Source organism: Hylaeus anthracinus, unplaced genomic scaffold (assembly GCF_026225885.1).
Source record: "Hylaeus anthracinus isolate JK02 unplaced genomic scaffold, UHH_iyHylAnth1.0_haploid 11985, whole genome shotgun sequence".
Lineage (NCBI taxonomy): Eukaryota > Metazoa > Arthropoda > Insecta > Hymenoptera > Colletidae > Hylaeus > Hylaeus anthracinus.
This window is the reverse complement of record NW_026534333.1, coordinates 6,945,042-6,972,427: the sequence shown is the minus strand read 5'-3', so window position 1 is coordinate 6,972,427 and position 27,386 is coordinate 6,945,042. Positions and strand designations below refer to the sequence as shown.

The following is a 27,386-nucleotide window of genomic DNA, read 5'->3' as shown; positions in this document are numbered from 1 at the left end:
ACGTAAATCGAGCCCATGGACAAAGTACCACCGTATCGTCGTTTTGTCACTGATAAAAATATAATAATTAATATATTTATTATTATAATCTGACATAATTACAAACGTATGTTATCATTGTAGACGCTATATCTTTCGAGCTCAAAAACGATCTCCGTTTCGACGGTACTAATTTCAACGAAGGAAGCGAATCCTTCGATTAAAGTAACTATTCGAAAGTTAAACATTTAACAAATACCATAGAGAAATAAAATTAACTCGAGACACATTTTACAAAGTCGTCTCAAAACGCTCTGGTACGAACAGAAAATGCATCCGGTCGAGAAAAACGACCGGTGTTGTTCGGCTTTCTCGCACGGAAAAAAATAATTGGTTGAGCCAGTCAAAAGAAAAACATCTCTTGTCAACCTAAGATCGTTACACATGTCCCAATCGAGCCTTTCGTTGTACGTGTCATGTTAATCGTTTAAAAAATGATAAATCTTTCTTATAAGAGTTTCTTTATAAGACTTTCACGTTATATTTTTGCTTTTTTATCAAACGAGTGGACGACCCTAAGGACGCTGGTAAGGCTATCGACAAAAAATAGTTAGCATTTCTCGATCCTTAGCACTAGCGATTCTGAGTACCGTAATGGGGACATAGATGGAAAATCCATTGGTAACGATAACCAATCATTTTTGCCCGTGCACCAACAAGAAAGCCACCTATCGTTAAACACTGCGTAATCTAAACAGCGATTTAAAACCAACATCCTTCAAACCAGCTCGAAGGGTGACAGGTATAAATAATTGACGCAATTCAATCTACAATTGTATTAAACCTCCTATTTTATTATCTGTGCTTTTTGAGCGGTCTGTCGTTAAATTTCGCGCGGTTTATTCTATTTTATCTCGTATCGATTCATCCGATCGACGATCGACGTCTCGTTCGATCGCGTTATCCGCGTCTTGTCCTTCGTTTCGCGAGCGCGGTCTCGATCGATCCTTGTCGCAATCAACTTTGACAATTCGTCATCGATTCGCCCAAGACTCTCTCTATTCGCTGTGTCTCGTCCTTTGTCCTTTCTTTGTTCGTCGGTGTTTGTGAGCACGGTTTTTCGGTATCGATACAAAGATTGGCGGTAAGAATAGCGATGTGTAACCCTTCGAGTGCTATGGGCACATATATGCGCCCAGAGAAAGCTATCGTTGCGGACTATGGACGCATAAATGCGTGTGTCAACCTTTTTGGTATATTTAATAAGTTCAAACATTCGTTACTTTCTATTTAAGATATGTTTTGCATTTAATAGCTTCAAAATAATTAATTAAAAAATAATTCTGTCCCTAGCGACCGCAACCGCTACGCGGATTGCTTTGGCCAAGAATATACAGCACTCGAGGGGATAATTATAGCAATTCCCAGAGTTTTACGTACGATCGAGTCTGAATCTTTCGCTGGGTTAGCTAACAATTTAATTAACACTTTTATCGAATTAGAAGTTAGAGTTAATTTCTTTAAAAATATCTCAAACATATTATAATCATTGATTGTAATCACTTCGATCGAAAATTGATTCAAAATCGATCGAACACCCCTAGTTTGGGTTGAATATTTTAAACTCATGCAACAAGCACGCGACTCTGTACGCGAAAGAAAGGTTCATTCGAATATTACTGGAGTCATTAAGCCTTTGACCCTATTTCGAATTCCTGGGGTGAATCTTCCGTGAATGCTTAATTATCTACAGGCTGCAATGACCTAATCGCAAAATTTACGTTGTACTGTTCACTTATACGATTCACGCGACGACCAAACGATAGTACTTAATCACCGTTAATGTAACAGTAATTATACGAATGAACCTTCGATCACACTTACGTGTCACTTAATTCGGACAAAAGTTTCTCTCGTTTTATGCGAGCGAAAAATTGAGTGGAACGTTTGTTTCTCGAAAGTTTTGGGCAATTAAACAATGTCGCAATTCACGATTCGTATAGTAACACCTTTCACGCAACCGTGTATACATTTTAGATAAATTCTTCGACGTTTTGTACGTGATGGCACTTTGTGCGTCGCGATCGAATTAATAAACGTGGCAACCATACTAAGGTATTCGCTTATCGATACTGGACGCGGTATTACAAACGATAAGTACAAACAACGCATCGCTTCTAGGAAATTGTATGACGAGGATGATTACAGTCCAAACTAGATCAGCTGGTCGCTCAACTCCTAAGATTATTCCCATCGTATCGTTTGCTACTTTTTCGAAAAGAATTAACAAGTTTTGTCTGAATATTTATGCGATACAAAAAATGTAAAGAACATTTATAGAAATAAGCAAGATTAATCAAGTCTTTCCAGATCTTGCGTTTCAGATTTTTAGTTGCGTTATGTATGTAGCGAGACGAAGTAGCATTGAGCGACCATTTGATTCTGTCCCGCGCGTAGATTGCTGTGCCGTTTTGACAAACGTTTACGTGAAGATTCGTGAAAACGCAGTGGACGATTTTTCACCTCCTTAAAAGCTAAATCGAGTCCTATATCCGTAAGAGAACGTTGGAATCTTTCTAATTAATACAAGACACAATCGGTGAATAAACAATGCTCATTCTCGCTTTTGATGTTCGACGCTCGTTACGTACGAATAAGATTTCAATTCCTGCGTATCAATAAAGTATGCGATGTCGTTACACTTGTATAAAAACCGAATCCAAAAGTCGAGTCGTTTACAATCGTTACTAAATGGCGAGCACGAGTTCGGGATTACAACGGGGGTGTACTAACATCTGTGTCTGACTTGATACCGGAGCTAACTACTCGAAGCACTGTTTCTCAATTTCTAAAGGCAAGAGTAAACTATTTCATCGCTTTCTCGTCACCTTCGAGTCCCTATTTTTTTGTTCTCACAATTCATTGACCACGTTTGAGAAACGTTGCTCGAAGCGTTGATCGTATCTCCAGTATTTAAACTCTAATAAATAGAACGCCTCTGATAACTAGCGAGTATCGTAAATGTGTGTTAGCGACACCGAGCCTGATAAAATGGACGAATCGGGGATTAGAATCATCTGCAACAACGAGATCGACGAAATGCGTTTGAATTAGAGATAGATCGACAGTTAGAAGACAAAATTTAACAAAACTCGAGACCAGAGAGAGGGAATCGTAGAATCGTGTCAGAAAACTGTACAAAACTTATATACGAGTAATCGTGGGTCCTGTGACCATAATCTAACGTTATCGGTGACAATGGATTTGGTTTAGTTCTGTGTTCAAATTCTGTGAAATTTGTTGCAAAAAGATAAAGTACGTAGAAGCTGTACAACTCGACGGTTTTGGCAACTTATTTTTAAGAGTGCGTGTTGAGAAAGTAAGGTATCTGGGAGCGATTGTGGCTGATGTTAAAAGTGTCAAGACTTTCGAAGAATCGCGAATTTGAAGAGTATTTGCGACATGATCCACATGATGAATTTGCGCGCGACAATCGAGACGACGATGACAATGGTTGGTGAGTTTGTGATCTGCGACAATGTTCGTTAGGAACCGGAAACAGGAAGAGGCGAAGGACACCTTAATGGATCTTCGCTGCTTCGACTTCTTTGCCTCCTCGTGCGGTGGATTGGCCTTTGTCAACCAATCTTTATCCATCGATCGATCGAATATTCCAGAGCTGCTAGCCACCTGAAATGCAAACGTAGCTTTTAATCGAATTTGTTTCAGAAAAGACTACGATAAAGAAATTACCCCGTAGAGGGAGTCATTGGTAGCAATTGTTCCAAGTAAACAATCGATAACCATATTGGGTCAACGAGGGTCAAGAAATCCGTGCCAGCCATTGTACATTCTACGTATCGACTGTTTTCCTCGACACATATTTCTGCCAGTACGTGATATTTAACGGGGAGGTAGCTGAGACGATTCTGAACCACAATTTCCTTTACAAAAATGTCGGCTGCTGTTTCATGGTGATCGTGGTAGTTTTGGCGTAAATTATCGAATAGTTTTCACGGTTAAAACGCAAAGCAGTCGCTCACCGTTTTTTGTCCATTTCGGATTCTGTGGCGAATATGTAGCTCCTTTGCGTGGGATCGGGTGGCTGTAGCTCGAACGAGTGCTTCCTTCCACCGGAAGTGGGCGCGCTGCCGTGCACCCTGAAGCCGTGAAGACAAGCGACGCCGAATGCCTTCTCCGCGTTGACGTCGTCGTAGAAATACAACGCGGCGTCTTTCAGCACGCAATATCGGTTGGACCAGCCAGTCGGCGAGGATGTTTTTCTCGCGTGCTCTTGCTGCTTGCTGAGGTATCCGAAGCAATCTGGTCTCTGAATGGCGCACGCTGCCATTTCACGCATTCTCAACGACGCCTCGAGCCAGGTGTCGACCTGTAAAAGACATCAGGAATGTCGAACGAAGTCGAGGAATTTGGTACACCTCACGATTTAATACTTTTCGAATCGTGGACGTTACAAATGACCTACCACGAACTTCTCGTAATAAAAAATTCTAATAAAAAATTCTACCGACGTCGGCTACGAAATCTTTGTAACCGTTGAAAAATTAAACGAACGAAATTTAAATCCGAAGAATTCCGTTCCGCGAGCAAGGTCTAATTAGCTCGATCGATCCAATTATTAAATTTCACCGATTGAACAATGCAATTCCCACGGAACACTTCAATTTCCCAGCGAGGCCGGCTGGTAAAACAACTCGCGCAACTATATCACCGGTACCTGGAAATTTAAAACGAATCCTATTTTCCTAGACTCGCGGAAGGACTAAAAGTTTCTGCATTTCGTTAAATCCGTTGATTCTGCTCGATACGAGCGGTGCACGCGGAATGGTTCGAAATTTATCGCGACTCCGCGAGTTCTTTAAGCATGTACTATAAGTTCTCGAGTAAGTCGGTCTCGAGTTGAGCGGAGTCGCGGATACTTTACGAACAAATGAGAAAGAAAGTTGAAAAGAACGTTCCATCACAAGTGGAACATAAAAAAAGACGAAATTTGTGCGTTCATTAGCTGTGGAATTAGGGGATAACTATCGAGTAAGTTGCAAAGCGTACCTGATCGTTTCTTTCGATGGCTTCCTTAATGACGGTCATCCATCGGATCGCAGCTTCCTCGGTGTCCGCCGCGAGTCGAAGCGTCGGTGCACCTTGTTTCTTTATCGCGAAACTGTGTAACCTCAGTTCAGGCGTTTGCTCCACGTCGTATTTTATCAGCATTACCGCCCCCACTGGCTGTGAATCCTGCGAATGGAATCGCACACCTCGTGAACCATTTATCGAATAAACGATCGTCCGTAAATACTTGTCATTTCGATGGATGTGTAATTCTTGGTCAAGTATGGGAATGGATTTAACTTCAACGAGGCGCGATCGAACGACTTTTCACGTGACAAACGATTGTTTTCCAAGTTGGAGCCATTCGTGTTATCCGAGATGCAGATTTTCTTAGATACAGATGTAAGAAAATATAAAGTTAATCCATTCACTGTCACGCAACTTTAAAGCATTTTGCCTCGGGCGCCAAGATTTAATACAGATGTGTAATCTAAGTTATTAATATTATTCGGATCTACTTTCGCAATAATTCGTGACTCAAAAGGCTATAAACTCATCCTCTGAGTAATTGCAATCAATCGTGGGTTAAATACACTATTTATTATTTAAAACAATATTGTCCATCGTTGATTCAATATTTTTCACTCACCGCGTCAGTCTTATAGTAGTAGAAGCAGTTGTCGCGACGCAGAGCAAACCATCTTCGAACCCACTTGTCCGTGTTCGAGGACGTAGCAGATTTCCTCCAGAGGTATCCAGAACAGAGCGGCACTTCCTGAGGGCCTTCCTTCGCCCCTGGCCTGGCGACTTTCGGTGCCAATACGTTGCAGGTTCTCGCGACTTCGAGTTCAAGAACGTCGGTGCCAGAGTGCGCGAGCCTGACGACTTCCGAGTGCGTCGCGTCCATGACACTTTTGCCGTTCACCGACATCACAATGTCGCCGATTTCGAGACCGGAGCTCTCCGCTGGGGTGTCAGGTTCGATGGCGGACACCACCACTGGTTTCGAGCCGTGTATACGGAACCCGAACTCGCCGCCAGCTTCGCGTTTCACTACAACTCTCTTGTCGCTTTCTGCAATTAATATTGATTCTTATCGTTATTAATCGAGAAGAATAACGAAGAGCTTCTAACGGTTACCAGCTAACGAGACCTTGCCATACGTCACGCGCAGCTTGTTTGTCGATGCTTAGAAAACTGGACGATTTGATTCTTACCCATTTTGTAAAAACGATATCTATTGTAGGAGTCTAAACGAAAAATAAGGCACGGGGATTCGAATCCACGATCCTCGGATTCACAGTCGACCGCTTTACCTACGCGACCAATCCCGTACCCTACGTTTCGTGTTCTTATTTGACTCGTTATTGTTGGGTATGGGAGGCGCGGATACTACACTCGGCTATCCTGAATTGACATTCATTCGCCCTCGAATGTCCGTTTTCTCGGGTTTTGCGTCTCAACAGCAGTGCGCGCCGCGCCCTCTTTCGCCGTTTCTCCTCTTCTTGGAAGTCCCACTCCGACAACACCTCAAGTTGCCCCTTCCCTGGAGTGTACTCCCTTCTCTCTTTCTCTCTCGACGCCTCACTGCTGCCCGCTCCCCACCGTCAACACGACACCCGTCATTCGTTTCTCATTGTTGTTCATCGTGACTCATCGTCACTGGCCGGTCCTCTTCGGTGTAATTGCCGCTGTAACCCCCCATCCCGGACGAGCCCCCATATGTAAGAGTCTAGACCGCTTTATCTACGCGACCAATCCCGTACCCTACGTTTCGTGTTCTTATTTGACTCGTTATTGTTGGGTATGGGAGGCGCGGATACTACACTATGATTTCCGACAAGAACAAGGAAGTCGAATAATTTAAGAATCAAGCGTGGAAGGAAAAAATATTGCAACCACTTACATTTGTTTCTTTAGTTTTGTTGCAAATATTTATAACGCGGCTACTTTTACAGTCGATTACGTTTTCCGGCGGAATGAGTGTCGGGTTACTTGGACGAACTCTCCTCTCCATGCAATAACTCATCCCTCGCATGGAAGATTTATATGTAGAGTTTTCTGCCCGGTTTACGGTAGTTTCGATTTTCCAAATTTACATCCAGACCTGCGGGGTTTGTTTACTGTTTCATATCACGTTGTTACGCGTCCGTAAAAGCGGACTTTTGGTTTGTAAACGACGGCGAATGTACTGCACATGTTTTCACATGAAATTCCACGAAAAAGCAAGATGGTCTCTTTTTATTTCTATGCACCAGCTGCGGAAATTGCAAGGTTGTCCTTTTTGAGTGAAGTTTAATTAAATTTCGTTTGAGAAATAACAAAATTGTTTCGGCTATATCTCGTATTTATTGATAACGATATCAAATACTTGCTACACAAGTATTAAACAGAAAGTAATGTAAATGAAAAAGATACGACTACTTTGTATTTTTATGTTTAAATTTGATCGTATATACAGAGTATAATACGTAAAAAATATGTGTTTGAAATAAAGACTCAGAAATCTGTTGTAAAATTTCAGCGTACGAAGCTTTGTTTTCGAGAAAATCGGGTTTGAATGGTTCAAATTTAACAATGGAGTGTGCATTTCATTACGTTTTAACGAATGCACGCATTTGCAATTCATTGTACCTATTACTTCTTTTGTTTGCAAAAATCAACGATGGTAGTATTGAATATAACGTAACACGTTTCGTCATTTATTTATTTAATTATTATGTGCCTTGTAATAATTAATGTTACTGCGACTAATCAAAGTTAGGGTTGAAAAGTGTGTATACAGGGTGTCCCAAAACTCGGGGAGGAGCCGGAAATGGGGGGTAGCTGAGACGATTCTGAACAACAATTTCCTTTGCAAAGATGTCGGATGGGGCTTCGTTAAGGAGATATTAAGCGAAAACCCCGACCAATCAGAGCGCGCGTAGACCGTTGGAGCGGCCGCGGTAGCGAAGGTTACGCGCTAGGTCGATGCTTCGCTACCGCGGCCGCTCCAACGGTCTACGTGCGCTCTGATTGGTCGGGGTTTTCGCTTAATATCTCCTTAACGAAGCCCCATCCGACATTTTTGCAAAGGAAATTGTTGTTCAGAATCGTCTCAGCTACCCCCCATTTCCGCCTCCTCCCCGAGTTTTGGGTCACCCTGTAGATCTTCGGGACATACTTGACTCGTTAAAACAAAACGTTTCAATGATTAGAGCTGTCATATTCTGACCGCGGTCAAATAAATTGGCAACTCTGAAGGTTTGTTTGTCGGTGACGTTGTCATTGTCGCGTTTGACTACATAACGGTGGCACGTTTGTATCAGACGATCTGATTCACTTTTAGACATTTCTACGAACTCTAGTCAAGCGGATGATGATCTTTTTAAGTTTGTAGTTCGGATCGTTGCACTCATAGGACGCTGGCCAAAAATTGTTGGACGTCGCCTGCATATAATGCACTGAATACCAGCGGGAAATGGTTTAGCTAAATACTTTGTTTTAAAGATGACGACTTTTTTGACATTTATTTGTTCCTTGAGGATAGTGTCGAGGATAGTGCACTTCAGTATGCTTTACATTTACAAAAAGTTTCATTTAAATCGGAATTTCTAACTTCGAAAGCTTCCCTTGTTGAACGATTTTTTCGGAAATAGACATTCATATGTAGAATTACCTCATTTAGAATTATTTCATTTTAATGAAAACATTTTTTCAATAGAGGTATTTACTTCATAAAATCTATTTGAATTATTCTTCATAATACCATCGAAAGTAAAATGATCTCCTTTAAAACGTGCCTTTTCCCCGATACGTTTCAATAATATAACAAATGAAAAGCCTCGTCGATGTGCTTGAAAGTGTTGATTGATGAAATTAAATTCCTCCAAGTTTCGCTCTCTGTTTAATTGCTATCGATTCTCCGTGTAAAAGATACGCTGAATTAAGTTATAAATGATGAAGTTTATTCATGAATTTTATTTTCAGCGCTGGTCGATAAATACTGGTTATTCTCGAGAATGCTACAAGTCAATTAAACGTTTTATAAAATTACGATTTTATCTGGTAAAATGAAATTCATGCAAATATATTTGTTCAAGCATAGTAGGCGAAGTAAATGATGATTCAACGTTTATTTTTCCGAATAGAAACATATAACTTTTATATAAAACTTTTATTGTGCTGCTACTGCGATAACAATCCTTCAACGCGAAATTATTCTCCGAGTGTCTGGCATGTTTATATTTCCCCCAGCAGTACAAACAATAGCTGTGTTAGTATTCCAGTAACAAAAACATGGTATATACTACGTAATTCGTCTTTGCAGTCTGGAATTGCTGAAAAAGCATCGCATTCGGAGAAGAGGAAAGTGAATTAAATATATAAAGTGAGTTTTAAACAACATCGAATATGATTACACATCGTTTTTTCAGAAAGAAGAAATTTTGGTAATTCGCAACTGAAAAGAGAGTACTATACTCAGCCCAAAGCAAGTGCACAAATAGAAAGGAATAGAGGGTAAAAATAAAATGAAAGCGGGACACTGCGCGTCGCTGTGGTCGCATAAATAAATGCACTTCTAGTTCATTATTTCTTTTATTCTTTTTCAACGTGAACGACTGCGACACGAGAGATGCAGAAAAATGACGTGAAATGTAATAACGAAAATATTTGAAAAAAAAAAAAAAAATATTTGATAGGAGAAGGTTGGAATTGGATCCTTTCTCTGGGAAACGAGACAGGCACCGTAAAGTAAATACTATCGAAGCACACTTTTTACTTCTCCTTTATAAACGGTCTGCAAATTTGTCATTGCATTGTAATTAAATGTACAGAATATTCCTACTTGCTAATGTTCAGTGCGTTCTTCAGACACGTGAGTTTCTAATTACTTGGAGCACGGTTCCGGTAAATCGTAGCGATTTGTAGGATAAGCGTTCCCTTCGCGGTATTAATTACGTAACAGTGTAATAGGAAGTTGGAAGCGATAATAACGATTTCCAATTTCGCTTCAATTACTATTCTGACATCTGGCACACGTTGAGGTACAATGCACGTGTTTACACTACTTGTTACGCATATGCGAATCGATTCGGATCGAACCAATGGGCGATGGTAAAATAAGACAGAATTGTGCGTGGCCCATGAGTGCAAGGCGTCGCTAAAATAATTAATTGCGTCATTGCATGCCGAGCGTAGCGTACTATGTTTGCGTGCAAAACGATAACCTGCTCTCGTATTAACGGGCAATATCCACCGAGCCCCAACTCAATTTTTAAAAAGCTTTCGCAGCCTCGTAGACGGGTCAGAGAAGGGGACGTGAATTTGTTAGCTTTGGTAACTCAAGTTTAAGTGGCGAGACTACTTACTTACAATAACTTACTTACATAATTACTTACAATGCTACATGCAATCTCGCTACAATGTTTTGTCGAATGTCCATCGAAGGATATTTTTCGTCGTATTTTTTTTTTGCTCGTGTAAAATATAAGAAAGTGTATCGATTAAACGTTGTTTGTCTTTAAGAGCCCCCGTTTCCTGGTGGCGCCTGGGAACGCCATCTCATACATCACGCGAAAGATCTCAGTAAACTTTAAACTATCGCCCAAGTATTTTGTCATTGTCTCCATAGTTCCTCAGAAAATAACTTGCAACGTTTTAATTCACTCTACCTATTACAGAATTATAAAATATCTTTTCCAGCACATCGTCCATTTAAAAATCTTTGGAAAGAAATTCAATTCAACCTTGTTACTTTATCTCCTTTTTCTTCTCTTCCGTTATTTCTTTCCTAGTCCGTGTTTTCTTTTTCTTCCAACACGGTCAATCAAAGTTTTATTTCAATCGTACAAACGACATTCGTTATGAAAACGTGCGAAACAAATAAACGAGCGAACTTTTCCTCTCTGTACTATTAGTGCGAAGTGTGATAGACACTCGAACGCATAATGAAAGGGTAATAAGCGATCGTAACGGGGTCGAAATGCAGGCAAAATAAAAGCAGGTCGAGCCGAAGTTATTCAGAAACGCATCATGCCATAAAAATAAGCGAGTCCTTGCGTCACCAGGCATCGAACGTAATCGACTGTGTACACGCTTAGCGTTTTGACTCGTTATCGTTGTCCCTCGAGGAAAGCTCTTTTTATTTCTGCGATAAAGGAGGCATGCGCATTCCTGTCGATCCCCTGCGATGTTAGAAATAGCGAGGAACCCTTTGTCGACTTTTTCCTGATCGCGACCCTGATCCTGAAGAAGACTCGATTCGTATGGATCGTTCGACTAACGGCGACCGAAATCGTGCCGTAGATCGACTTGGCACTCTTCCGATTTCATCCTCTAGACGACAATTACGTTTCTCTACAAATTTCTGTATTTTCGAGTTGGCGCGGTTCCGGCATTTAGTACCGTCTGTTTTATTTTCCATAATAATTGCTGGCGACACGATGATCAAGTTTAGAGGATTTTTGTCTGCTCGCTACGGTTCTCCCCAAAAATCATTAACAAGTTCCCGTTTGATCGACGGCTAATTAATAATGCGAGCCCTGCTCGAAACATTGAACATTCTAAATTAATTGCAGGTGAGCTGCAATCGACCGTGGTCGAGGAAATCTAATTTTATTGCCATGCAATTAGTTCACGCCACGGACAAATTTGGTTGAAACAGCAGCTCTCGCGTGCGTCTTGTTCAATGTCGTGCTGATTTAAACGAATTAGCTACAAGGGGGCATAGTATTTCAGTCCCAAAAGAAGATATTTTCGTACGATTTCTTCAGGGTCGCGGGGAGAATAATTATCGATGTTGACCATGACTTCGTTCAACCGTCGATATTTGGAAACGTTGAAGTCTTCTATAGTCGCTTTCTGTATTTACCTCGTCGTCGATTTATATTTTTCTATCGTTGTTAAATAATAATTGCATCGAGTTTAATTAAAACACGTAACAAAAAACGCAGGAATAAACATAAATTAATAGCAGTAACGGCGCACCAAAAGCAGAGTATTGCGATAATATTACTCTGCGTTGAGCTCCGTATTATAATTTAATAATGTAGATTAACCGGATTTCTGCATTAACACTCCTGCGAAACGACGATTACAGGCCATTGTACAATTACTATACGTTACTTCCGTTTCGAACTCTGCAAAGTTTTCAGCGAATTGAAATTACGAAGCCTAACTACATATCGACGCACGTATTATTATCTTCGATCTCAGTCTAAGACAAATTTCAAATTTATTTAGAGAGCAATTTATAAATAGAATTTCAAAAAAACACAAATGTACGCTATCCTTCCAAGCGTGCGAATAATAAATTCACGTAGCGCAAGTTTCGTCATTGTGTCTCGAAAATGCGAAAATTTATAATAGCATTGTTCCGATGACTTTCAAGAGTAAACAGCATAAAAGTTGCCCGCTTTGGGATATATTTCATACAAGAAACTTTAATGCCACGAGGGACTTCCATCTGACCTGGCAAACATTCGCTATAGTAATTTAATTTTTCACTCACGCAGCTCTCTCTTGTCCGATTTCATAGCGATTCGTAAGCGTTTCAATATTTACCACGATCTATATTTAAACTCGCCGTCGAATCGTCTGATAAAAATTCCAGAAATTTCACTCGCATCAAATAATCACTTTGTCGAACATTCGCGAAACGCTATATATTTAACTTTGGAATTTTGTCGTCGGTTGTCGACGCGTGTACGTCCCGATTAGGCGTACGTATATTCAATACAGGTGCAACGATAAGTATATCTGGCAAAAGAGTATTTTAGACCAGGAGCATCGACACCGACAGCGGCAACGTCTGAGCTGCTTCAAAGGAATTCTGAATGAACATAACGTATAAATTGACGTATTTTTTTTTCATAGATCGTCAAATTACACCTGAAGGAAACACGTTAAAATTTCTACTTATCGATAACTAAATAAAAAACTTGAACGGACCAGTCGTTTCGGTTCGTCTTTCTGGAACCCACTTCAGGTATTGACCGATAAACGTCCACTTAAGTAGAGAAACACAATAAAAAGGCCCGTACAATCCCGGAAACCAATAAAAATATAAAGTAAAGATAATAAATAGGTATTCGCGAATTTCTGCCGAGTTATTATTGTTCTCGCGAAAAAGGAAGGCTTGAGAGGAAGTTTTCCCAAGAAAATTCACCGAGTTCGTGCTTCAAAGCAACGATAAATAATAACATTTACCATGAGTCGACGAACCGAGCCTCGTGAGGGCCTGGCCCTCCCTGCACCAAACTCTGAGCATGCACTTCAGCAGCTCTTCCAAGGCTTTCTTCAAGGACACATCTGTTCCTAGTTCCGTGGAACACTCCGAGGCCACGCAATCGCACACCATCGCGTCAAGGACCGACGCGACGATCTCGACGTGAAGTTAACGCGTCTCTCGTGACTGCTGATTCGGATGAAGAGAGAAGAAGAAGAACGGAAAAGCCCGATTTCCGGTTTAGCGTGCGCGATATAGAATCGACGGAAACCGCGCGGTATCTCCAGGGACGATTGCACCGATTCGCGTCCCAAAACGTGGGAGTCGAGGCTCAATTTTCCGAAGAGGATGCCTTCGGTCGACTCTTGGAATGCGACTCGCCGCCCTGACCCACTGACTGTCAGCCAAAAGCTTCTACTTCCACTCGCCACCCTTCTGCCCCACCGCGTCCCACCGTCGCCCTCGACTAAGCGGGACTGCAATTCGACTTAACATCTCACGAGATATTCGGACGACCGCGAATCGTCTTTTCACGTACAGTGTGTAAAAATGTATCAACTATTCACCCTAGAATTGGGAGCATTTCACGAATTTTTCCTTGTATCGAATTTCTTTTTTAAATTCGATCATCTTTCAAATGTACAGTGTTCGAAAAAGGTATCAACTATTCACCCTAGAATTGAGACTACTTCGAATTTTTCTTTATGTTTGTATCGTTCCGCTCGACGCTCGCTAATTGTTATTATTTTAACGTTTTATCGGTGTTATCGATTACGTCGACAGCCGAAACGATTGCATTTTCTAGAAACAATTCGCCTATTCTAATCAAGCAACGACCTATTCGTCACGCGCGCCTGGTGGACGCCGATGGCGTAGAAGCGTCGGTACCAGCCGACGCTCGGCGTCTTTCTCTCAGCTGCGGCGTTTCGATTATATTTAGCCGGAGTATTACGCGGTACTTATTTAAAGAAACGGGAAGAACGGACTCTCTCTTTTTTCCTCTCCGCGTCTCCGGTGCGCTCGTCTTTCTTCCGCTCCACCTTTGAGCACGTTTTCCACCTCCGTCACGGAGCGTGACCCCTTTCCGCTTTCTCTTTTCGATATGGGTCTAACTGATTGCGAGCGATTTCTTTGCTGGCGTGTTCGGCTCCGTGGAATTCTTTGACGATGAGGTGCCCCGCGATTGAGTGAATTTTAGTTACACCAGCCTGTCTGTCGGGGTGATGGAATTCCGACGTTCGGGCGCAACGTAAATGTAACGAGTCGTTGATCATTTGAGAGCGCATTTTAGAAAAAAAAAAAAAATATGGCTATAAATTGATTAAGTAATTTGATCGAGGTAATTAAATGTTGGAATAAGTTGCGGTACCACGAGGTTCTGGAACTGCAGTGCCACGCGTGATGAATCGAGCGGCCACAGAGTATGACCCACTAATGGGTCAAGCCGACGTGAATGTGTTAATAATATAACAGTTTATTGCGCGTTACTCCTACGAGTTTCTGCAAGAGACTGACTGGCATCTGCCAGCTCCTTTCATCGTCAGTTTTACAACAGAAACGTCGTTGAATTTTCCGCTTTCTTCTAAAATCTTTCGACAATTTAACCTCTTCGAAGACGAGTTCTATCTTCGTATTTCTTCATATTCCGTCTTCGTTGTCTTCAAGTCTAGACCTCGTTAGCTTTGTCGCGCAACCTTACCTGGATCTATTCTGGCTACAGAAATTCAAATGTCTCGATACACCGCGGGAAGTGATTCGAAAATTTCCATATACGAAGGATGCTTATCCCCTGCGAATATTTCAAAGCATGCCGATAGCGAGTCAACATACGTATGCGTTATCTATAAAATGCTATCTAGATAGAGCGTGTTTTCCGAATGAAGTGATCGTTTTATCAATTAAAGAGACCACGTTTTCCGTGTTCAAATATGTTCGATAATATCGTACGACATTTAGACTGCTTTTACCCGAGGCATTAAATTCTAGAATAAGAAGAACAAAAACCGCGATCAAAAGTATTCATCTTAATTAAATTCCTCGCGTGTTCCATTAATGCGTCCCTTTCAGTTTCTCTTTACCCGAAAAATGTCGACTTATTGGAGTGACGTATCGCGCGCAATTCCGCTTTTCTGACACAACCATCGCGGCAGGTATGTCTACACGCAAAACGTAGTGTGTAACATGCAACATCTTCGGAGGATTGTAAATGCTCGTCGGAAGCACCACGTCTGAGAGCATAAATTTAGTGGCAGCTTTATAGCTGTTATACATATATCGCAAGACGAATTTAGCGAGTATTTATGCAAACATAGAGACACATTCTCCGCGTACTACGCAAAGAATGCCGTGAAAATTTCTACACCCTCCATCGATTATTTCATATCGTCTAATTTCTTTGTCGCCAACGGGTAAAGTCTGTTAATCTTTCTAATTAATTTGTAGAAATTCGTTAATAATTCAAGTAGTTAATAACAGGTTACGTCACGCGCGATACGTTTCGAATGGCGCAAGCTACAATTTGTACATTTCTACGTGGCAGAAACAGCAGATAAATTTCATTCGTTAATGCAAAGCGAAACCAAATGTTTCCACAAGAAAGTGAAACAGCTCTTCATTTAACTCTCATTGCGAAACGAGCTATCGAGTTTATTTAATTGTTGGTACAACGGAAAAGCAATCGATTTTATGCGAGCTACACTCGATTTTAAGTGCAGCAGTCACTGTTAAATATAGTGCGTAAAGTGGAATGTATTTAAAACGCTGATTCTTGTTCCGAAACGATCGATGTACCATTTCAGCATTGTCGGGTATGTTTTAGCGAAAGCTTTTACAATTTTTCCTGGCGACTTTTCGTTATTAGTGACATTTGGTTACTTTTAAATTTGCGCAGTAGAAAGAAACAAATAATTCAGTGTCCGAAATGTTATTCTTTCTGTTTTATTTCAAACTGTTTCTGACCAGATCTGTTTACTTCTTTTCTCTTCTTTCTACCCTATAAATTGGTGAGATCTGTAATTTCTAAATTTTTCTTACAGGAAAAATAAACAGTAGGATATGCCGCTTCATTGCGATGAAAATTTACTTGTACTCGTAGAGGATGAAAAACATGCAACTGAAATTATTTATAAATCTATAAAAGTCATTCACGCATTAGTTTATTGTTACGAAGGTTGGTTATTTTAATGTCTATAGAACTAATTATCAACTTATCAATAATAGCCATATGTTGTATAGGGAAATAATAAATCGATTTATCTAAGCCCTGGCAGCAACCTTGATTACAGATATTTTTATATACTGAAACAATTTTTCTATCCAAGTTTATCTGCTATAATCGAAACGAAAGAGACTAATTCCAGAGAATGCATTACAAAACTTCAGATTTATTATTGTTTAACTATAATTTGCCAAATATGTATCCTATTCGAATATGAATTCTGGTATGCGAAATTATTATAGTGATGCCATCTAGCGTATCAGCACCTGGACAACTAGAAACTCGTCGAGGAGGATATATTTGACACGATATGTTTCTCACATGGCTCGCAAACCTTACTCATAAAACTCCTCGAGCAACTAAAAATATGCAAAGTACGTCATTTTATCGTTTGGGCGTTCCCGAAACAACTTTTCAATTTATACAAAAATAAAAGATCATTTTTTACATTTGTTAAACTTTCTTTGTTAATCGTAAACCGTGGGAAGACTGTCTAAAACGTCTGACCCAGTGCGACTCGCGATTCTATCCGGAACTAATCTTTCCATCCCCTACACGTACCAGCGAGCAATGTAAAACTCCCGCCACCGCGGAGTGCACTTCGCGCAAGCAAGTGTGCCACTTAAGAGCTTAATACATTCTTGCGGTATAATGAGGTGTTTTGTCTCCTGTAAACTACCTTGTATATCGTTAAGGAATTTTCGGTGCATTAACCCCTTCGCGTCAGCACCTAGTCGCAACGAACGTCGTTTCTTTCTCTTAACCCGCGTCAGCTTGTACTATCTCGAATACAATGAAATTCTAAAAAGAAAATACGTATATCCATCGAATTTACGTTCGTATTGGAAAATTGTTTACGAGAACGTAGAAGATAAAGAATCGATAAATTATTTCTTACGATTGAAGCTAGTGTTTGTCGAAAACGAGTGGCACGAGGGGGTTCAGATAGAAGAAAAAGAAGAGCGTCGTCCAGTAACTTACCGAAACTATTAGTCTGTATCCTTTTATACATTTCCCCGCTGCTTTTTCGATGCACCATCCTGTGCGTCGCCGCCTGATACTTCTTCCGAAAGTTTCTCTCGCTTTCCGTCGATTCCTGAGAACTTCTCCTCTCTTTGACGATACTTTCCGGAACCTCCTCGCCGCCGTCTCTGTTGTCTGGCCTCCTCCACGCATGGCTTTCCTCGAGGTCGCCGATGTAAATCCATTCGCTGCTCGTGTACGGCTCCACGTAGCTGTCCTCGTCTTCGCGACCTGCCATTTTCAACGAAGAGACGAAACGCTGAGCGCGTGAGATCAACATGGAATTTTCTGGTCAGTTTAAAAGGCTGATAGGATCCGTATGCCGGAGGGAATATTCTTATAGAATAAAAAAAAAACCGAATATTGCTATCGAAATATTTTCTGAAACACGTCTGGGTGAACTTTCAGTTCCATTTTTGATACCTTCGCGTCTTTAGAAGCGGCTCGAACCATGAAAACGACACCGCTTTGGGTGCTTCGAAAGGCTCGGTACGCGGTACCTTTAAAGATTTCTACTTGTTGCGTCGCAAATTAAGCAGGCAAACGCTACGAAGATTTTCAAACGGGAGGCATAATTTGGCTACGTGAACAAAATTTGTACGCGTTGTAATCGCGTTGTATTAATATTGTATTATACGTTATCATGTCGTATTACATTTCGCTAGGTATGCGATCTTATTAGAATTCTAAAATAAAAATCGTCTTCGTTCGAAGTAAATTGAAAAGCAAAAAAATGTATCTTTCTCAACGCTGTATTCTACCACGTCATAAAGAGCGGGGCAACTAATCTTCTTAAAGAAAGATAAATAGTAACGGGAAAGCGTGTAAAACTTTTTCTCCGTGACGGCCGAGCTCCACTCAATTTTTCAATCGCGTTTCATTATGTAACTTTTTACAAGGGTGGTGCTTGCCCACCTTTATTACGCTCGTTCCGCAATACTCCGTACATCCATTTCACCGTGGAACGCGTTTTCCACCAGATATGAAGGCTGTTAATGAAGTTTATGCATCAGAACTTTTTAAACGTCTTTTTTACGAGGCGCCGCGCACAAGTTCTTATTACAATGTTTTATGCGCGTTACGAGAAACGGGGAGAAACGCATCCTTGCGGAGAGTTTGAGTAGCAACTAACCACTCCGAATTAGTGAAATCTGAAATTTGCATCTATATAGCACGCGAAAGGATTAACACGTGGACCGCCACGTCACCCACTTATGGCTGACAACAAATTTTCACCGAGGAAGTAAATAAATTTATTCTGAAAGCGAGACGTCGAAGAAAATTAATTTGGATAGGATTGGTAAATCCTAAACAGGTTGCAATCTTAATTTGACGCAATTGAAACTTTCGTCTAACCTGTGAGAATTTCCAAACTGATATCCGTGCTTCTGGCTTGAAGCCTCTTCCTGCCCGCAGCGGTTTCGTCGATGGATCCTCTGCTTCCTCGTCTGGGGGCAGCTCTTTCTTCCGATTTCGCCCTAACGTCCGATCTGCTCCCGCGTCGGTGCCTTCTGTCGCCTCGATCCTCCGATCGATACCTCTTGTCGAACTTCTTGTAGAGCCTGTGCCCGGATACATGCTTCGAGGACGCCCTGTACCCTTCCGGGGAGTCCGCGAAACCTGCTGGCGGTCGAACGATCTCTTCCGAGACCTCGAGGTGGAGCAACATGACGGCACGCACGATAGAGAAAAGAGGTAGATAGACCGACAGATAGAGAGATAGATCGATCGGAATTTCGAGATTTTAAGATTGAAAATCTTTTTATTTTCGAACAATCGAAATTCTTGTCCCGTTACATGGTGAAAAATGCTGTGAGGCGATGAAATGGGTGGGTAACAGAATAAATATGTTCCGTTACACAGCTGTAAGAATTTACAGATACGTGGTAACTCTCGCTTGTAAGAATTTTAATCAACATTTGCGAAACATCGATTCGTCCATTTTGTTTAATCGGCATGGACAAACCGAGACCGATCCATACTAATAATTACGTCAAGCGTGAGTATTTTAGCAATTGAAATAGCGTTTATTTAATTCATTTTATTTGGTTTGATTAAAATTGATTGATAAACATCATTCATGTTTTCAGAAACTACCGATAGCACACGACAGAAAACACGAAGACACGGTGAAAAATAAAAGAACGATAAAATTTGAAATAAAGATCGTAGTATTAAACTCGACGAGTAAAAATTTTAATCACCCACTCATCCTACGCACAATAAGGATCACTTTCAGCTGTCGATTCCATTTCATCCCTCTAGCTGAACAGGAAAAAGAACAGGAAAAAGCGCAGTCTCCATACATATGGAAACGGACGTACTAGATTAAGTTTCTTACAAGCAGGCATTATCGAATCCAGATTTTTCTGTTTCACTGCAGCTATCAATATCATTTACTTTGTTGTACTTGAGATTTTCAAGTCACTGTTTGGATAAAAGGCGGGGCTCGATAAATTACAGAAATAGAAAGGAAGGAAGAAATTTCAGACTGAAGCCACAACTAACTACACTATGAACTACAGTCTTTAATCATTACCGTTTCATGTACTACAAGTCTTTCAAATTATGATAGTTCTGAACGTGTAATCAGTTCTACTACAAAAAAAACTACTTCGTGTACCGCTACCACCGATCACTTCGCGTCTGCGAGCACTCGTATCTTACTTTTCAGAGAAAGAATTTAATAAACAATAAATAATTTACCTCTCTGCCACAGTGATGGCATTGCAGGGCCTCGAGAGCGCTAACAGCGAGGCATTGGTCCGTGGCCTCGCTGTAAAAGACACTGTCGCTTCCTGGACTGACAGACCTCAAAGACTCCGCTGAAAGAGCTTTCAATCTTGCTTCTGGGCTCTGTGCCTCCACAATCATGGCTCGTTGTCCGTTGTGTCCTGGACTGCGTTGATAACGGCCGGGACTCAGCCTCGAACACATTATGTCGTCCGCCGCGCGTGATCTTCTTCGAGGCAGGCTACCTGTTATGGCTGCGTTCTTGTCCTAAATAGGAATCACGAAACTTTGTTCTCGTATCGTCCCAATACGGTGCTTGTACCTCTTGTTCGAGAAAGCACTTTTATACACGGTAACTTATTTTCCCTTGTTTTCGAAGGTTATCAACCGTTTGAGTACCAAGGAGCGATATATTGCTGCTCGACGCTGCAAGTGTTATAACTCGTTAAAAAATCAATTTTGCTTTACAAAAATAACGTCAATATCTAACGCACATAGAGTATTGTGGCATTTTAATATTATGTAAAAATGTCACCTACCTCAAAATCAAATTGATCGAAATATACATTTTCGTTTACAATCATGTATCTTTGCTTAAAATTGTCTGGCATTTCTCAGATACGTATGAAAATTTCCTCTGGCACTCAAAGGGTTAAATTCTACCATTTTTCGAACTATTCCTGACAACATCTACTCACCTCGTTACTCCTCCTTCTGGCCGACACGTAGCCGCTGGTCTTCTTTCTCGGACTCTCTCTGGTCCTCCTGTGCCTCGCTCCATCGGCGCCTTCGCGATGCAGATGATGATGATGGTGATGATGCATATAATAATGATGACTGCAGCTGGAGTCATCCGACGTCGGGACGTGGCCACCGTCTTCGATCGGTTCTACGCGCCAGTCCTCCTTTTGGGGGCTCCTCGGGATTTGTTGTTGCGTTTGCTGTTGCATTTGCATCAACTGCTGAGTCGTCTCGCGTTTCCTGTTGTTTCTGTGAGAGCTCCTGGCGTTCGTCGATTTGCATCTTATTCTGTGACGATGACTCGGCGTCGGGCTGACCTCAGCATTGTCCGCGTAGAGCTCCGCGCTGCGTTCAGTTTCCGCAGCGCTACCCAAAAAGTCGAGAGTGAAGTTTCTTCGACGCTCCTCTTCGCTACAGGCGCGCATATCGGGAGGCGATTCGGCGTAACCCCCCGAGGAGGAACGGTGACCTTCCTGAAAATGAAACAGGAAAAGGGTACGAAATGAAACGAAGTTCAAGAAATTGTATCGAAGCAGCGATTATCCAACGGAAATCCAAGTAAATTCGTAAAGGTAATCGTAAGCGAGTCAATTGACCTAATTGAGATGGGCTTCGCCCTATGTCACGGTGCAAGTACAGTTAAAACGTCATCGAAGCTGCTCGAAAATTGGATTTCGCGAAATTTACAACCTTCTTCCAACTCGTAAATAGATCATGACTTTGAATGAAAGAAATTCGCGAGTATTCAGGTGAACTCTATTCGCAGGGTGATTGGAATTAGTTTAATTATCGTCTTACGTCACGATCCAGCTCCGTTTCTGAGGTGTGTCCGCTCAGAGGTGCAGTCTGCTCGAGTTCCTGACCCAGATCTGTCATCGCATCGTTCATGTCGTAACTGCCTGAACTGCTGCTGCTGCTGGACCTCGCGGGTGACGGTGGCACCTCCAATCCGAATGGAATTTCCGTTTCCTCCAGTATCGGTGGCGGACTGCATGGCTCTTCAACGACAGCCTAACTCGGAATACCACGGAATTTTATCCTCGCGGTCTGACACATTCGCACGGGAAGTTGGGCAATCGATACGTTCCAACAAATCCGAGCGAGTCGAAAATAATACTAACGGAAGCTTTGAAGAAAAAGTTGAAAACATTTTTTTCAGAGAACATTGAAAGAATGTAAGTTATTTGATTTTTTGTTAGCAGTAGAGTGGCAGTTTAGTTGGAAAATGTCTCTTCGAAAATGATCGACTACCTTCGAGTACTATTAATTTCCACTAATCGAATGCGATGTAGAACGAATTTTTGGAAGAATACATTAAGCGTGCTTTTTGCGAAATCTTTTTCATTGCGAATATTTCACCACGTTGGTAGTACGAAGAACATCGTACTTATCGATCATAAAGGACGATATGATAAATAGAACTGTGTCACGCCAATATTATACTTACGAGCCAGTAAAAATTTTACTATACGTGCTGCCCTGATTCTTCCGGTTTCTTTATTTACGCTCGTGTATTTGATATTCGACGAATAGTAGACATGTATTCATTGGATATATACGCGCTACAAATATCTCAGATTGCGTCCCGTATTCAGGCATAAGCAAATACCATGCAAAGCTCTATTTGAAAACGTGAACTCGGATTGCTGCTTCGCGAGGGGCAAATAATAACGTAACATACGAACCATATGAATGTTTTTACATATGGCTCTTGATTATTTAATGTAATGCGATTCCTGTTCGCGCATTTTGCAACGAGATGAGGACGAGTGCAAAAGGTTAAAAATAAAAATAAACCTGGAACTACTCTGATATCTGGAGTCGAACGAAGAAAAAGGATGCTCATTGCTGCAGTATTTAGCTTCGCTAATTGGATATTATAAAGGGAAGGCTATTGACCCGGAAATCATTACATTACAAAGAACTCGAATATTGGGAGAATAAAAGCATCCGCTAAGGGAAATTGTTCGACGAATTTAGTCTTTTATCGACTGGCAACTAGAAATTATTTCGCCAGAAAGAATTAGCTCACCTCGCTGCGCGCTAAGCTGTAAATGGAACTCGCGCTTTCGAAGGAGCTTCCTTCCGCAGCGGTTGCAGTCGCAGAGACCGACGCCGCGGCGCTCGACGTCTGCGGGGGCCTCGACCAGGAACTGGTCGTTGCGGAGGTGCCGGTTGTGGTCCCAGTCTCGGTGGATGTGTTGGCAGTGACGTAGTCCTCGGTGGTCGAGGTCTCGGATAGGTCTGTGTTCGTTCGACCACCCGAATCCGTTCGCGCTAAGCTTAAACCGAACTCGCTGGACGATTGCGACTGCGGCTGCGACAACGGCGGTCCAGGACTCGGACGACGGAATCCGCTTCTTGATCTACCGTTGCTCGACGTTACGGACGATTCGACGCTGAGAAGTAATTGCCTTTAAAAATCGCTTCGAGTTTTACACGGAGTGTCACTACCACGGGGCCGAAGGTTCAGCCGTTCGTTGGACGAATTGATTGACTCCGTAAAACAAAAAGTTGAGAAATGCGATGAAATAATGTACGTTGTTTTTTAAAATTCCCTGTATAATATGAATTCAAGTAAATATTGTAGAATGGATAAATACAGATGTAGCTTTCATTAATCGGTATATAAATTTAATAAGAAAGAATAGCCAAAAAATAATCGTTCGTAATGTAACAATTCTTATATGACCAGTGGAGTTAATCGATTTGTCCAGCGAACGGCTCAGATGATGAATGACTCGATCGAACGATGATTGTTAGTAGCATGATTCACCAAGAATGTACCGATTATTTTTCTTGTACTATGGTGTCTTGTTTGTAGTCAACCGCCCAGTATTTTAGTATTTCGGTAAGCGGTGTAACTAAGTCGCAAGCACCGATGAAATTTTCAAACTTTCTCGAGGCATACTTGAGCAATTAACGCAAAGCGTACGATTTCTTACCTTGGTGTCAGCGGCGGAACAGGCGTCACAGGCTCCAGGCGCACTCTTGGACTCGGTGGTCGCGACTCCATCATTTCCTCGGTATCCAACGCCTCGGTGTCCATCGAGGAGCGTTGTTGGTGCTGGAGAAGCAGAAGGTGTCTCCTCCTCGAGGATGGTGTCAGAAGAGCCAACGAGTCTGCCTGGAGAACCGTCGCCTGTGACTCGTTCCAAATTCCATCGCTATGGTCCCTCGTTACGTCGTTGGTTAAGGAGTCGCTCGAGGCGAACGGTGACGTGATCAGACCGGAAATCCCGGTTACAGGACTGAAAAGTAACGGGCAAGTTTGTCCAGGTTGCCGCAGTAGGTGCGACGGCGACGAATAGTCTCTGGGACCCTCCAGAATCCTTCGTGGTGCTGGAATATCGGAAACAGCGGCGACGTTTTAGATACAAACACATTCTTCAGGGAATAGATGAGAACAAGAGACAAAACGAGCGTAAAATTCACACGAAGCAAATTATTTTTCATACATGGTACTGCGGTAGGCGACGTGGGTGACGTAGGAAGCGATTTGGGCAGCATGAAGTCGTCCGATGCTAAACCTTGCACACCATCCTCGAGTGACACGCTTCGCTTGCGGAAAAGTCCTCGACGGATGAGATTCTCGTGAAACTCCTGCGACAACATTAATAAAATAATCTTTTTACTCTTTTTGACGATAGCGACAACGTTGTTTATCGAAAGATACGATGCAGGTTAATTTTGTTACGGTACGATTCAAAGTCTAATAGCACGAACTGAACCGTACACCCTCAAACAATGGGAGCTACTGTCTCGTTGAACGTTCTCATTCCATTCCAACTCGCTAGAAATTCAGTTGTCTACGAAGGATTCGAAACTTTGAGAAAGCCACAACGGAAACGCGCAAGGCTCCTCGCGTGTTTGCATTTACCACGGAACTGTAGGTCGGTCGTTTCGTACGGAACGTTGGGTTACTCGCCTCTTCGGGGGGATCGTCATGGGACGAACAGACCCTGAGCAAGGACAGTTCCTCTGGCGTCGAGGAGAATTGGACGGGTGCTCTTCTGACGGTCCTGCCCCAGGGTTCCTGATGATTTCTTCTGCACGTGTGAGGATAACTAGGTTCGCCAGCTTCGCCTACGAGCTCGCGTCTCTCCACGCGAATCTCGCCGTCGGAAAGCGTCTTCTGTAACGGTAGGAACCTCCACGTGGACTGGGATATCCGGTTGAGAAGGACACGAGCATCCGGCGAAACGGGAGCTGGCTTAAAGTCTATGAGGATTTCTTGGTCCTCCAAGTCGATGGACCTTCGTTGATCTTCAGGCTGGACAAGAGACGCGAAAAAAGTAAAGTGGCGGGCAGAAGTTTCGGAACAATTACCTTTCGTGCTCCACTTTGCGAGAAAGAAGGGAAAGCGAATTCTAAATGACACAGGGTTAAGGGGGATAACCAGGGCGTCGAGTGTTTCGAGGAAGGTCGACTTTTTAAATTTATTCTCGGGCTTTCTAACTCTTTTTCTATTTCTCCTCTATTTGCGATATCGCGAATAATAATTTAAGAATACGACGACGTTTATGGAATTAAAATAAATAGTTAGAAAAGACGGAACTTAAATTCTACTTTAACGAATGCCATCCACGGATAGATGATCGTTCGCAAAATAATACAAGGCGTAAGTCAAGCATGTTTGTCAAGATTCGTGAATCGAAGAAAGACGCAAAAGCACGACGAAACGAGAAACATCGATCAATAAGTTAATATCCGCAACAACGTGTGTCCTTTAATTATAGTAGACTAACAAGCTTCTGCTCTCCACCACGTCTATTTTGTTACCAGACAGTAATTCGATCACGCTACCATTACAATCTGCTATAAATGGCTTCGAAATTTGATTCTTGTTCGACCACCCTGTTAACAGAGTGGAATCGACTGTCTACTGGAACGGGCTTCATTGATTTATGCAGAACACGCCCTCAAAATAAATAAATTAATTCCGTTCAATTTCGCGAAACGCGTTGACAGCGACGTTACGAACAATTACGATACGATTCCAGAGATTCTGTGAAATCTTACACTGGGAATCAGTATAATTAATTAGACAATCAGTTTTTGGTTAGCAAGATAATTTTCAGTTTGCAAGATTTTGCGTTCTTCGCTAGTTAAAAAAATTCGTTAAAAATCTCCGGATGGTCGGTTTCGCAGGAACGTTGGCTGCGTAGGAATTCAAGCGAAAAGCTTAATCGTCGAATACCTAATCGATATGCCCGCCGTGACAATGCTGACATTTCAGATGTAAAATTGAGCTGAATGGAAGCGGCGGGAACGCTTAATCCAATGCGGAATGCGCAATCTAATAATTCGGGATATTTTAGACTGATCCTTCATCGGCGGCGAAATTGAAATCTGTAATATCCTCCTCTCGATCAAAAGCGATATCAGGTACAGGGATTCCTGCTCCGCGAGGAACCGTTCCGAGCGATCCTGCACTCCAAGTAACGAAATCAATGCGATTCGATTCGAGTAGCAAGGGTATAGAGATAATTTACGTCAATCTACCCAGCAGTTCCACCATTTTACCGTTCAACTAAGTTTCTGTTGACAACTTTGGCTTGCAAACACCGATAGATCGATCCATGAGGCAATCGAACCTTCCCTGGCATAGTTTCGTAGACTAAAAGAAGAGCATCGAGTAACGACGAAATAACGAAAATTGCGTGAAATAGACGGATTCGTGTCTGTCTCTCAAACAAAGGGCAACTTGGCACGAGCGTGAAAGTAGGAGTCGTACCTGATTCATAGTTAGTCTTGAATGGCAAATCGAGTTACCTCCAGCTACAGCTTCTTAGCAGTATACAACAAATACGTTTCAAGGATGACTACGTTGGTAACAAAGGGACGCGGAGCTTACGAGATCAAAATTTTAGATCGACCTAGTAAACGTCGTAAAGAAGTTTATTCGATGATACGCGAAGTCTCGAAACGTTGCAAGATATACAGCTTAAATAAATAGAAGGAACTCTAAAGTCCCTCTTCCTTTTTCCCGATCTCGAACGTTTTTATCGATACCAGGCAAGAGGATTGCTCGAATTGCAAATAAAGTGGGATACTATCCAGTTATCAGCTACCTTTAGAACTACCTTCCTATCGTGAAATATATATTAAATTGCTCGATAGGGTGCAGTTTTACGTCGCATGCAAAATGGAAGACACCTGTAGGTACTTATGGGAATGGAACGTCTTCGGAACCTTTAAACGCTCGCGTCAGGGTTTGTCAAGAGTTGCGAATCGGTGAAAAACTTACAATGCTCGCCACGTGCTCGGAAATGTCTCCGTTGGTCAGAATTTCCTCCACAGCGACGGGGGTGCTGGATGCATGAGGAGGTGGCGTGTCGACGAGGAAAGGCGATCTCGGTGGTTCCTCGCTCTGCGTCCTGTGGAGGGGTTCGTGTTCCGTTTCTTCCTTTC

At 42.0% G+C, this 27,386-nt stretch overlaps 1 protein-coding gene across 3 annotated transcripts; it reads right to left on the bottom strand.

The window, feature by feature from the left end:
* Positions 1–517: 517 nt before the first annotated feature.
* On the bottom strand, positions 518–20,368 carry LOC128886978 (beta-1-syntrophin-like). 3 transcript variants are annotated; one of them, XM_054142308.1, is made up of 7 exons: positions 20,205–20,368; positions 18,855–19,118; positions 17,457–17,729; positions 5,699–6,123; positions 5,050–5,235; positions 4,023–4,369; positions 518–3,669 (listed from the first exon to the last, which is right to left on the bottom strand). In XM_054142308.1, exons 1-7 carry the CDS (start codon positions 20,224–20,226, stop codon positions 3,618–3,620), a joined length of 1,569 nt encoding a protein of 522 aa, XP_053998283.1. In that variant the 5' UTR covers positions 20,227–20,368; the 3' UTR covers positions 518–3,617. The 3 variants fall into 3 exon arrangements, with proteins under 3 accessions (XP_053998283.1, XP_053998282.1, XP_053998284.1); XM_054142307.1 differs by lacking the exon at positions 20,205–20,368 and having other exon boundaries at positions 18,855–19,352; XM_054142309.1 differs by lacking the exons at positions 17,457–17,729; positions 18,855–19,118; positions 20,205–20,368 and adding an exon at positions 13,240–13,676.
* Positions 20,369–27,386: the final 7,018 nt, after the last annotated feature.